This window comes from Pygocentrus nattereri, chromosome 6 (assembly GCF_015220715.1).
Source record: "Pygocentrus nattereri isolate fPygNat1 chromosome 6, fPygNat1.pri, whole genome shotgun sequence".
Classification (NCBI taxonomy): Eukaryota; Metazoa; Chordata; class Actinopteri; order Characiformes; family Serrasalmidae; genus Pygocentrus; species Pygocentrus nattereri.
Window position 1 is genome coordinate 31,428,806 of NC_051216.1, and position 12,392 is coordinate 31,441,197.

The 12,392-nt window shown below is 41.0% G+C and overlaps 1 protein-coding gene across 2 annotated transcripts in view; it reads right to left on the reverse strand.

Annotated features, from left to right (window-relative positions):
• The window catches only part of med14 (mediator complex subunit 14), an 18,856-nt gene extending 7,725 nt beyond the window's left edge, over positions 1-11,131 (reverse strand). The window contains exons 1-23 of one of the 2 annotated variants that reach the window (XM_017695279.2): positions 10,750-11,131; positions 9,912-9,938; positions 9,590-9,695; positions 9,257-9,430; positions 8,396-8,525; positions 8,149-8,277; positions 7,936-8,043; positions 7,051-7,183; positions 6,320-6,470; positions 5,575-5,686; positions 5,338-5,463; positions 4,291-4,369; positions 4,018-4,177; positions 3,717-3,911; positions 3,449-3,583; positions 3,281-3,357; positions 3,022-3,182; positions 2,716-2,862; positions 2,414-2,505; positions 2,160-2,312; positions 1,519-1,788; positions 1,012-1,246; positions 450-575 (exon numbers count right to left, since the gene is read on the reverse strand). In XM_017695279.2, coding sequence (XP_017550768.1) covers positions 450-575; positions 1,012-1,246; positions 1,519-1,788; positions 2,160-2,312; positions 2,414-2,505; positions 2,716-2,862; positions 3,022-3,182; positions 3,281-3,357; positions 3,449-3,583; positions 3,717-3,911; positions 4,018-4,177; positions 4,291-4,369; positions 5,338-5,463; positions 5,575-5,686; positions 6,320-6,470; positions 7,051-7,183; positions 7,936-8,043; positions 8,149-8,277; positions 8,396-8,525; positions 9,257-9,430; positions 9,590-9,695; positions 9,912-9,938; positions 10,750-10,919 — 3,196 coding nt within the window. In that variant the 5' untranslated portion in view covers positions 10,920-11,131. The remainder of the gene's footprint in view (positions 1-449; positions 576-1,011; positions 1,247-1,518; positions 1,789-2,159; positions 2,313-2,413; positions 2,506-2,715; positions 2,863-3,021; positions 3,183-3,280; positions 3,358-3,448; positions 3,584-3,716; positions 3,912-4,017; positions 4,178-4,290; positions 4,370-5,337; positions 5,464-5,574; positions 5,687-6,319; positions 6,471-7,050; positions 7,184-7,935; positions 8,044-8,148; positions 8,278-8,395; positions 8,526-9,256; positions 9,431-9,589; positions 9,696-9,911; positions 9,939-10,749) is intronic. The other variant, XM_017695280.2, reaches the window with a different exon arrangement.
• Positions 11,132-12,392: the final 1,261 nt, after the last annotated feature.

Here is a 12,392-nt window from a genome sequence, read left to right on the forward strand (position 1 = left end):
CAATTTGACACTGAACAAGTTGTGTGTCTATTTTTGATTAAACATTTTTCTGAGATTTACACATGCAATAGAAACTCAAAACAGCAGAATTCACGGATCACACTTTCATTATCAGTTGGTTCATAAAGTGCCTCTGGCCTCCTTATATTAAAGTGCATGCATATGGTCAGTCAGGACTCATTCACAGCATCAGAAGAAATAAGAAACTAGTACTGAAAACCATCACCAAGTGCCCATTCAACCTAGAAACCACATCTAATCTCTCAGTGCAGTGATGTTAGTAACAAGTGATTTCCTTCACCATCTTTGCCCACAAAGCTGTCCCTATAAGAAAGAATCCCACAGACCGGTCTTAATCAGCCTGCCCAGGGCTCCTCCGCAGCAGAGAATATAATTAAGGGTGCTATGGCCACCACCAAACTCTGGATCCTGCCCCCTCGGGCACTTACCATGCGGGCTGGCAAAGTTGGAGGTCTGGCCCATAGAAATACCCAGAGAGGAGGGTGATGGAGTGGGGCCGAAGGGCGAGGGGGCCCGCAGAGCTCCACTAGGGGAATTGGCTGCATGGATGTTCCCTGCACACAATCAACTGATCAGTGGCCTCATCGGACAGCTGCTGACAAGACTGTGTCTCTCCCTCTCTCACACTCACACACAAGCACACTAAAGCCAAAGCACAACAGCAGCTGCAGGGCCCAGGGCTGAGATGAGTGTTCAGGCACAAGATTTTAAGCATGCTTCATGTGCAGGTCAATGTGACAACATGAGCACATGGATACCAACAAATGCATGCAGGTTCGCACAGAGACAGGCTAGCTGACTGGAATGCGCTTTCAATGGGAGAGATGACCACCAGAGGAATCCTCTGCTGCCTTTTTCTTATGCCCCATCACTACGATGGACTGCCAAGCGATTATGGTATGGAGAGAGCGGAGGCCAGTTTTTACTTAAGAACTACACGAGACACCACACACACACACACACACACACACACACACACACACACACAACCTGGTGACTGCGTTGGCATCATGGAGGGTGATGGGGCAACATTGCCATGGTAGGGAGTAGGTGGAGACGTGAGAGGTGGGTAAACTCCTTGGCCTCTGATTGTCGGCTGGGCTGGAATGTGGGGCATTAGTGTGTCCATGACATCCACGCCCACTGGTGAGGGAGGGTTGTCATCCTCATTGACTGAACGCCGCCGTGCATCCTGGTTGCTGTCCACAAACATGTTCAAGAAAGTCTGCATGGAAAAACAACAAATTTAGGCATTAAGTGTGCCAGCTCTGACAGTGAGTTACACAGTATCAATAACTGAGAAAAAAAAAATTCTGAATGAGATCAAGGTATATATGGCTGACACCAAGGATAGCATCGAGTAGGACAGAGATAGCCATAGAGACTCAAAGTCCAGACCACAATAACACTCTTAAAGTGAGGCACACGAAAGCTTTGAGGGCATACATTCCAGCTAATGTTACTAATTATGACAATTATGACGGGCCTTTTTTTTACCTTCAGCCCAGGAGCTGGATAGAAGCCCTCTACAATCTTGGTGTTATCAAAAAGGCTATAAGCACCATCTCGGATGGCCACTACTCCTCGGCTGCGGCAGTAGATGTCAATGCAGTACATATTTCGGAAGGCAAGGCGGATGTGGGTGGGTGACTGAGGCAGAATGGAGAAGCACTGGTAGGCTGTGTTGGTCCTCTGGGTCAGACCAAGCATGGGTACTGTGGGCAGCTTGTTGATGGCATTTAAAGGGGCCTGTGTGTCTGACAACACCTGGGGAACAAGAAAACATTTGGAGTTAATACCATGTGGAAGAAGTGATGAACCAATTCAGCCAGAGCATTGTTCTCATTTTGGAGTTTTCTCTGCTCTATTACACCCACTTCAACTCAGGAAGGACATGTTAACCAGCTGATTAGTTGAATCAGGTGTGTTGGAGCAGAAAAAAAAAAATGCACAAGAGAGGGCCTCTAGTAGTAAAAACCACTGCTGTTAATTACATGTGCTTCACCAAGGTGTTATCTATACTGCAAAACATACAAAAACTTCAAGAATTCTCATAGTGCATGAAATGAATGTCAAATGGGAAGAAACAATTAAAAAAAAAAAGAAAGAAAAAAAAAAAAAAAAAGCACTGCACAGACCTGTAACAGCTGCACCACATTGGGGGTCTTGTTGAACATCTCCTGGAGCTGATGAAGAATGATGTTATGGCAGTTGCTGCAGCCCGAGTTAGGCCCAACTGTGCCCAGAGCAAGGTGGAAACGCTGGGTCACAGAGTTCCACTGGATTGTCACCTTTAGATATGTCATTTCAAGTAATATAGATCATTTAATAGAGAAGCAAACAACAGACATACTGTAATAGGCAAGTAACCAATACTCAAATCTGTACTTACTGAGCTGCCTTTGGTGTTGCCATAACACAGAACCAGTTTCCGGTAGTTATACAACCGTATTTCAGAAAACAAGCTCAAATAAGAGGGCATTTCTGCAGGGATAAATAGAAGATCAACTAAGGTTTGGTGAAGCCCATGCAGCCCATGCAAAGACATGGCTTTTACTGGAGTGCCATTTATCACAAATACTCCCTATTCTACATAGGTCACTGTAGTCCACACTGCATGCTAATGTTTAACTTTTACATGGAAGTACAGGAACACTGTACACTGGGTGAATGTGGTCAAAGTGATGTACTCACCAGGCAGAGCACGGGAGAACTCTAGCACACACTCATACAACTGGCTGATGCTGTTCCAGTCATTCAGGAACATTTCCACCACCTTCCGTCCTCCCACTGGCTCTGACAGTGGGTTTTCGTAGGTCAGGTAGACATGCCGTGTGGAGGCTGCATAAACACACAAAGCCATACTCACAATTGACAGTCCATTTACATGTTCAGCTTCATTACTTTTTGCCTGACACATGACCAATAGTGGATGAATAATCATTAAACTCAACAAGGAGCTGAAGAGCTAAAAGCCAAAGCACACAAGGTTAATCCCACCTTGCTCTTTACTTGAGGTGCTGTTAAGTGGACAACTGGCAAAGACCAGCTCTGCCACCCAAGTGCGATTATTGCGGCCCTGGAGTCTGAAGGTGCAGTCCAGCAGAGAGCGATCCAGAGCCTTCCTTGTCTCCTCTCCGACACCTTTAGAAGGTGGTACCCTGGAAGGACGGTTAGGGAAGCTTGATTAATCAACTGAACAAAGAAAGTTTGTACAGCACCTGTAAAGGTAAAGTCTGAAGAATAGCGACAGACTTACCTGAGAAGACGAATAGCATGGCTACAGCCATCTCCTTCAACCTGGACCCCTTGGTGAGGGATTTCCATATTGGACAGCTGAGAGAAAGGTAAAATAAATGATTAAAATTATTACATTGTGCTTTTATGTCTATTACATATGATGCCACTTCAATCAATATGTCTATACCTCGCAACGCAGGCCAATAAGAGGCATGTTGGTGTCACACATGGCTACCAGGTGGGCCAGCTCCTTATTGAAGGCGCACATCTCTCCTGAGCGCTTGGGTTTTTTAGGCTCAGTAGCACCCTGCTCTCCTGATAGCTATAATAGAATGACCAACACCGATATGAAGTACAAGGAAACTATTGGATTATTTTCAAGTTTACCTGAATGCTCTTAGTACTTCCAAAATGCAGAACAATTTATTTCTAATCAAGAACAACGTGCTATCTACCTTCCTCTTGGTTCCAAGCCGGACCATTCGACCAGATGAGAGATCCTGTACCAGCTCCTCCAGATTGGGCTTGAACTGCTGTAGTAGCTGAGCACAGGGCAGCCCATCTTCCACCTCCAGTTGGCTCACCGATAGGAAATAGTATTTATACTGCAGCTCTGTGGGGCTGTTAGCTGCATCAAACATTTCAACCACCTGGCAAGTGAAAACAAGTACAGCTTAAAATCACTGAGGCAAAACAAAGCAATGACTACCTACTGCCTTCAAGACATAATTCTCCATCGACAATGAAAGCTCTTACAATGTAGTACTGTGGCAGACGAGTGAGTCTGATGAAGAGGCGGTGTTTTGATAGGTTGCCCACAGGATGAGAAGCAGAGTTAGACAAGTGCAGAATATCTGTACACAGTGTGGGTAGATGCTTCACTGACTGCCTACATCTCTGCTCACCCAACCAGAATCTATCCAAATACAGAGAGAGCATTTAGCATTAAAACAGCAACCATTGCTTTAAAGCATCTTCTGTAGAGTAATAATCCAGTCTGGCACAGCAACGTAATAAGTAACTGCTTACTTCAGTTGCTGTAACCACGTGATGATGCGTTTCATGTCATCATTGATGGTTTTCTCAATGTCATCCAGCATGGACTGATCTAGAAAAGAGAAGGTGTAGTTAAGAGTTTGGGCTAGGCAATAAAACAACATTATAATAATAAAAATATTATTATCTTCAGTATTTTAAGTACACCACAACATAACCTATATATTACGACTGATCTTAGGCATTTTACAGCTACAGTAGTTAAAAGCAAAACTGAATATCTGAAACCAAAAGTGATGCAACCTTACTAGTACAACTAAAATATAGCATAAGAAAAAAAATTCTAAAGATATAATTATCATCAGTATTTTCGTGATACACTGTCAGATAAAAGGTGATTGTACAGATACATATTTGCCGCCAACATACAAACACTGAAAGTGCATCAAAAGGTATCATATGGTCTTAGTACATCCATTAAGGTTATCCCTTAAGGTCCCATAAAGTCTGACTGTGTACATTACATTCACTTTCCCAGAGCAAGCTATGCATTTGTACCACTCTGAAACCAATTTTACTTAAATAATACACAAATAACAAAATAAAAAGTTCTGGGAGGTATGGTACTTGGGTCAATTCTATTCACTAATTAAAAGGTACTGAAGACCTGCGCTTAAAAGAGCAACCACAGAGACAGAATTTGTATCCTGAAAGGTGTAGTTCTCTTTCGAGAATGTGCAAATTAAAAAAATAAATAAATAAATAAAAATTATATATATATATATATATATATATATATATATATATATATATATATATATATATATATATATATATACATATATATATATATATATATACATATATACACACACATATATATATATATATATATATATATATATATATATATATATATATATATATATATATATATATATATATATATAAAATTGCTAATGGAACACAATTGCAGCAAATCAGTTGTCTTGAGAAATATTTTTGGCTCTCAATGTATACGTTGTATATGTTTACTGGAGACATTTCTCTTTAACATGCACTTGCTCTAAATGATCTTACCAATTCCATATAGCATTGGCTGAAGCATTCCCGAGTGCAAGTCAACAAATATGTGAAGACACTCAGACCGTCCGCAAGGCTCCAGGATAGGAATGACCAGAGTGGGAAGAGCAGTCTCTATGAACGCTGTAGAAGAAACACAAACACTGGTTTTGCATCCATAACTGCTCCGATTTTCTACTGGCTGTTGTTCCTAACACCTATGGAAAGGGTTACTGTGGCATGAAAGTCTCTTACAGTTGTCACTAGGGTTGTTGCTCTTCAGTATGGCTTTGAGTTCCTGCAGCTTCTGATGGGAGCGGGCATGAACGCTGTCAATCAAAAGCTTTTCCACTGAGAGATGGTCAATCTGCAATGAAGATCAAAACAAAGATTCCTGCAAAAATCACCCAAACTTAAAAGTACTGGATTCTGATGCTGCTGTTCAGAATGTTCTGTAAATCACTTGCTGTTTCAGGCACCTGCACTGAAAGAAGCAAATGCAAAGGACACCACTGGCAGCAAATACACTACACTGTGATACACTATACAGTCAAAAGTATCCAGACATCCTTTCTAAATTAGCAAAGTCAGCTACCTTAAGATGCACCCAATACTGACAAAGGCATTCCACTGCACACATACACAGCTTGTATAATCTCCACAGAAAAGCATGGGACACTCTGGAGCAGTCACATAAGTTTACCATGTCCAATGCCAAGCATCAGCATTAGGATGTGGAGCAGTAATACTGCATTCTCTAGAATTATTAACCACCATGCACTATGTTTGGGATGGGTTGGAGTGGCGTTTGTGAGCCATAACTAACTGTCCAACATCAGTACCTGATCTCAGTAATGCTCTTATGGCTAACTGCAATCAAAACCTCCCAATAACCAATGTAAAGAGCTACTCCTGCAGCAAATGGGGGGACAAACTCCCCATCAAAAAAAAAAAAAACATTTGATGAGCTTTGGACACACAGCATACTCTGAGCTCCCACCTTCATGGCTCTTTCCATTAGTTTGGAATCGCAGACTGGCAGCAGAGGCTCATGGGAAATCTGTAATGGCTTGGATCCATCTGTCTCATCAATCTTGATGCTGACTTTATGCACCGATGCTGTGCCTGTCTTACGACCCAGCACCTGTTGGCTAGAGAAGGCAAGGACTGTAAGAGACTATGCTGTGTAATTTATACAAATCGAAAAGTCATAATGCATCTTCCTTCTGTAGTGCAATGTATTTCCAAGATCTCTAAATTAATTGAGCACTTTCCTTCAGCGATGAGTGTTGATGGAGGGAGAGGGGGAGATGAAATAAAATACTATTGGTTAAGATTATTTCTGCTCGTTCACTGACATGCAGTAATTTAGACAGTATTGGTTTTATAGGTGGGCAAAAGTCACTACATGTCAAGGGAAGATTTTAAAATAAAAAGATCTCTTTCAAAGTGGTATAGTACAATGAATTATGCTTAATACGAGCAGGGATACAAACTAACAAATGATCAGGCATATTTTACACAGGTAATAAACACAGGTGCCAAAAGAGTTCTTTTAAGCAATGCCACAGAAAAATCACTTTTGTATCCTTCTGCATCCCTAAAGAACTTTTAACAAACCTTTTTGAAGTTTAAAGAACCTACACATAGAGTTAAAAGCTTTTTTTATTGAGATGGTGTTATTTGAGCATGTGGAAGTGCTGGAAAAAAAGCAGTATTAGTGGCTCTTACTTCCAAACAGCCAAGGTGAGGCACTTAGCTGGAAGGTAGCGCTCCACCTGCACCAGGTCTCCCCAGCGCTCTCTGATTAGCATCAGTGTCTGAGAGTGCAACACCTCCAGCTGCAGGGACAGGCAAAAGGAATCTGTGACTGTCAGTTAAGGATTACACATGGAATGACATGGGTAATTTATGTCACTGAAAAACAAGCCCAAAACTACTAACAACTACGCATTATGTACTACTACTTGGAAAGGAGCTTGGTACTACTTTCAGTCAGAAAAACAAGATCGAATCTATTTATAGCTTGACAGAATTTCAGAAATTGATTCTGCCCTGATTTTTCTTCCTTAGAAAGGATTTGACGTTCCAGGAATTCTAAGGAAGGCCATGATTGCTGGATTTTACATATACAAAAGCATATTTTAAAATTGAAAATCTCGATAAAATGTTGTCTCCATAGACACAGAGTGAATGAGGAGTTGCAAAAACACAGCCAACCCCAGGGCTTACTGGAATGCAGCTAATGCCTGTGCATTGTGCACAGCTACAGACTGGCAATGCACCTTCTGCAGCAGCTTCAGCCTGACCTGGCTTTCAGCCATCAGTGATAATGCACATGGTTAGAAACCACATTGCAAAAACAACATAGCAATCATTTAGATTAGAAATGTTAAATAGATATGTTCACTGTTTGCAGTTTACGGTGATGCTATTTTAGCAGTTCCCAACAGCTATGTTCAAACAGCAAATAGAATATGTATTAAAAAAGACAAATGATGGGCCTAAGGCACATAGACTGCTGTGATTCCTTTAAGGCACTGTGTTAACTATGGAATGGAAGATAAGTGTGAAATGGCTGGAAGTGCACTATAACATAAAAGGCTGAAAGGATACGTAGGCAGTTGTACATGTCCTGGAGAGGCTTTTCATCTGCAAACAGACGGGACTGTACCAATTCGTGAATGTAATTCACTTGCATGCTGTGCACCAATGCTCGACCATCTGTAAAGGAAATGCCAGAACACATCAAGCTGAGCACTTTAAAAAGCAAACAATACTATGCAGCCAAGACACACCAAGAAAACCTTAGTGTACAAATATACACACCCCCTGTCTCTTTGTCCTCAACCAGAATCTCCAACTTCAGCAACCTCCAGGGAATGTCTGGGTCATCACCCATCACCGTTAACGTGGCTTCAAACTCACCGTCCACCCGGAACTTCACCCGCCCATTGGCTGAACATGCATAAGAAACAAGGGCACAAGCTCAACAAAGGTTTTATCTCACACTCAATGCATGGTAGCCTGGTACTTCCAAAAAGAGGCCGACAAGACAATGAGAGCAAATACCTACCCACAGTCAGATTAGCCAGCTGAGGGGGCAGGTCTGTGGTGACAAGCCGATGCCGAAGAATCTGATTCAGCTGGTTTAGTGTAGTCTGCTTCTCTGCTTTGGTGATAGGGTCTGGAGGAATTATTTTGTCCTGAGATGAAACACACAAAACTTTAGACTTTGGATTTCAAAATTAGGCTACACTAAATGCTGTAGTGCTCTTAATGCGCATTTAACCAGGCAGCTCATTGAAGACCATGGCAATCACGTGATCCTTGAGCTCGAGCTGATTGCGTTTCCATCTACCATGACTGCCAATCAAGTTAAATCTTTTAAAATGTCCTAAAACATGCCATCCGCAGCTTTAAGATGGATAAAAGTAATTATTTTTGTCTTACTATCAGCTTTTCTTTTTTTTTCCCCAACTGGTTTTCTTATAATGAACAACATCTGTTCATGTACTGAATCAGCCCTGATATGTTGTTTGGCATTAGAATGTTCTGTAGCAACATTAGATGCTACTTTTGGGGACCCTAAGTATGTCAGAATAAGGAGCAGCCTACAGTCTGCACTTTCAGCTCCTTTTTTATACACACTGAACACAGGCTCAGGTGGTTTACTGACGCAGAATCAGACCTGCCCACCACCCTGCCTCCTCAACAATATCTGATCTAGATACTTTCAGAGAGAATAAATGAATATAGTGACTTTTTTAAAAAAAACTGAAAAATATTAAAGTAAGAATTTTACATTTCACATGTACTGCTTACAAGTAACCCATTCCTGGCAACACATTAGCTAGTTTCTCAGGAACAACCCATATAAAGCTAATCTGCACAGCTCTGGTTCCAGATTTAAGCCAATTCATGATTCACCACCTACCCGAATGCATGTGGGAAGACGTGGGTAAGACCCTGTTGTCAGAACATCGATGGCAAAGGGAATGGCAAAGCTGGGCAGGCGGGCATGAACCAAGGCATCCCGGGCCAGTGATGCCAGTCTGTCTGCTGTGTCAACAAACAAGAAAGCCTGCTGATCCAGAAACGCGGAAATCATCTGCAAGAAAAGTGAGGATCCAGTAAATAACATATAGAACAACAGAAAATATTTGCATAGTACAGTCCTACTACACCATTGAAAAGGTAAGACTGCCCAGCTGGAAAAAAAAACCTTGAGCTCTGATTAAGGAACAGACATTTTCTGAATAAAACATACCGCACACTTCTCCACTTTTCCAGCATTGCTTGCCCATTTCACAAGAGCAAGCAGTCGCACAAAGAGCTGCCGTGTCCGACTAGCAAACTGGACTATTTCAATTTTCCTGTTAGAAGCAGGAGGAAACAACACATTGCCGTAACTATTACATGTATTTTCACAATCCTGCACTCATTCACAAAACACATGAAAACATAATTAATGTAGTTAAAGCAAAACCTTAAAAATAGACCCACAATCCTGTGCTACTGGAATGCATCCTATGACACTAATAAGGGCATACCTAAGAGTTCTTTTAAATGCCCTATCGGCTGTCACTCACCTTTCCATGTCTGTTTTCCGTGGAAGTCTGTGAAAAGAACAATAGTTTTTGAAATACATAGCACACATCAAGGCATCACAATTTATCCTTCCACAACATTACAAGCTCTAAATCATGAATGATCATGAATATAATCATGAATACAAATCAGTGAATCGACAAATAGGGATCTTTTTTATTGCAGTGTACAGAGCCCGAAATGACATTAACTTTACACGAACAACTGAGCATGATTACTGCAGTATAATGTAGAAGTAATTCTAGTGCTGAACACAATTTCAAATGCAGGCAACTTTAACACCCAAGCTATACATTCTACATTGCTGGGTTAGGTGTTGGCAAATTATTACACTAGTAGTAACAGAAGCTCGTTTTAATGTGAGTCAGCAACTCACAGGGCTCAAAATCACACCTAGGCTGCAATTCCCTAAACGTGAAATAATGACTTCTCAAACTCAGTTAAACAGGGACATAACGTTACTTGCAAATCAGCATTACCTCTACTTTCGCTACTGACCGGCTATAACCCAGTTAGTTAGGTAAGCTAAGTTAGTCAACGTTAGCTCGCTACTTAGGCTAAAGTAAATCTACAATGTTTAGTTATATGCGTGACAAAAGACTACAAATATTAATGGATATGGGATCTAGGAAATCTACAGGGCCTCAACAACATTAACTTACTTAACCTAGCTAGCAGTTAACAGTTAACCTGGGCAGCTGGACAGGCAGCATGAACGGAGATCAGTCAGCTAGCATTCCAGCTAGCCCATCACGCCTATTCACTGAAGAAGAGCGAGTAAGTTAGCTAGCTAGCTCGGCCAGCACGTAAACAACTCACAGTTCCGCCAGCAGCGTTATTTCGTGGTAGGTCCGCTGGAGCAGGAATTCTATTAAAACACTCAGCCGGACCCCCTGAGTGGCCGGGGCGGCGGGAGGAGGCTGCGGCGCTGAAGTCGGAGCCCCGACGGGCACCAGCTGGCCATCTGAGCCGATCTGCACCGGAGCCATTTTCACCAGCCGAGCAAAGCCGAACAGAGCCGAGCAGCTCCTCCTCTAAAGGCGCGTTTCACAACAAGAAAGGATGAGTTCTGGTGTTTCTGGCTCTAAAGTACTTTCACCCCATGGGAAGCTGCTCTAAACCTGCTGCGGAATCAGCCGTGAAAAACGTCCACTGCTGCTGACCGCCATCACCGCCGAACAGTACGCGAAACCGAGTACAGCAAGACATCCGCCTTTCGTATTTCAAAATAAAGGCTCTGAGGCTACATCGGCTTTTTGCGGATTTAATGAGTCTCAAAGCGCAAGTCGATAAGAATATAATAACGTATCTTAACAGAACGTAAAGCCTAAAGCAACATAAATGTGTGTATATGTGTTTTATATTTGAATCATTCTAGCCGAAAACGTAATTTAGAAACTTTTATTTTGCAAAAAAAAAGAACTATTTCCCTTGACAATGTCTCCTGAGATTTTAACGTTACGTTTTATTCTCTTTTTGTGTACAAATAAGGCAAAGTATACAAATGAAGGTACTTAAAATCAAGCTACCGAACTAAATTTTGTTGAATAATGAACATAAAGGTATAACACAAAATGAAACAACAATGCATAAATAATATTTAATAAACATAAATCATATGTGGGACGAAATCAGTTAAACAGTTTCCGCTCATGCTTAATTCACATAGGTTAATCTTTAAGAAATAAAGGTTTTATAAGAATTAATCATTGGTTAACGAAAATTCTTCTAGGTTTTAACAAACTGATGTGGTGCATTATGTCATACGTGTTCCCGCTCATCAGTGCATTCATCGTGTCTGAATAGGACAGATTTCCTGAAAAGCTAGATTGCATGAAACATAAAATACGTCCTTAAAATCAATACAATACGCTACCACGCGTTCTTCTCCTTCAAGCTAAAAGATTTAAAGAGTTTGTTTATTTGTTTTAAACCATTAATGGTTAATAGTCATTAAAGATTTTTTTTCTTTTTTACTTTTCTAAGGGTTCAATTTGTTTGTCCTCCCAACCTTTCACTCCACGGTACATACCATTTAAACCCTTGTTGGATGATATTTAAAGGCACTGACTCAAAATATCAGAGTCAAAAAAAGGCTAATGGATGCCCAATAATAGAACAAGAATGGAAAAATAAAAGCAGAAGTCATTTTCAGGTTCTTTATTTACAATAGTACAAGATCTTTGCAAGTGATTTTTATTTGTTATTCTGTGTGTCATATGTGTCTGAGTAGTAGTAAAATAGTTATATGACTTGTATCGATACCCAAACTCTTTTTGGTGCTATGTAGAGCCATTTTAAAGGGTTCTTTTATTTAATCATACAAAGAACCATTTAAGCATTTAGTGTTATCTTTGAGTTGCCATGCTTGTACGGTTTTATTATAACAACTTTCTTCACTGAAGAATCCTATTCGATTATTTTAGGATTATAGCTTGGTTTTGTATTTTATTTTATTTTGA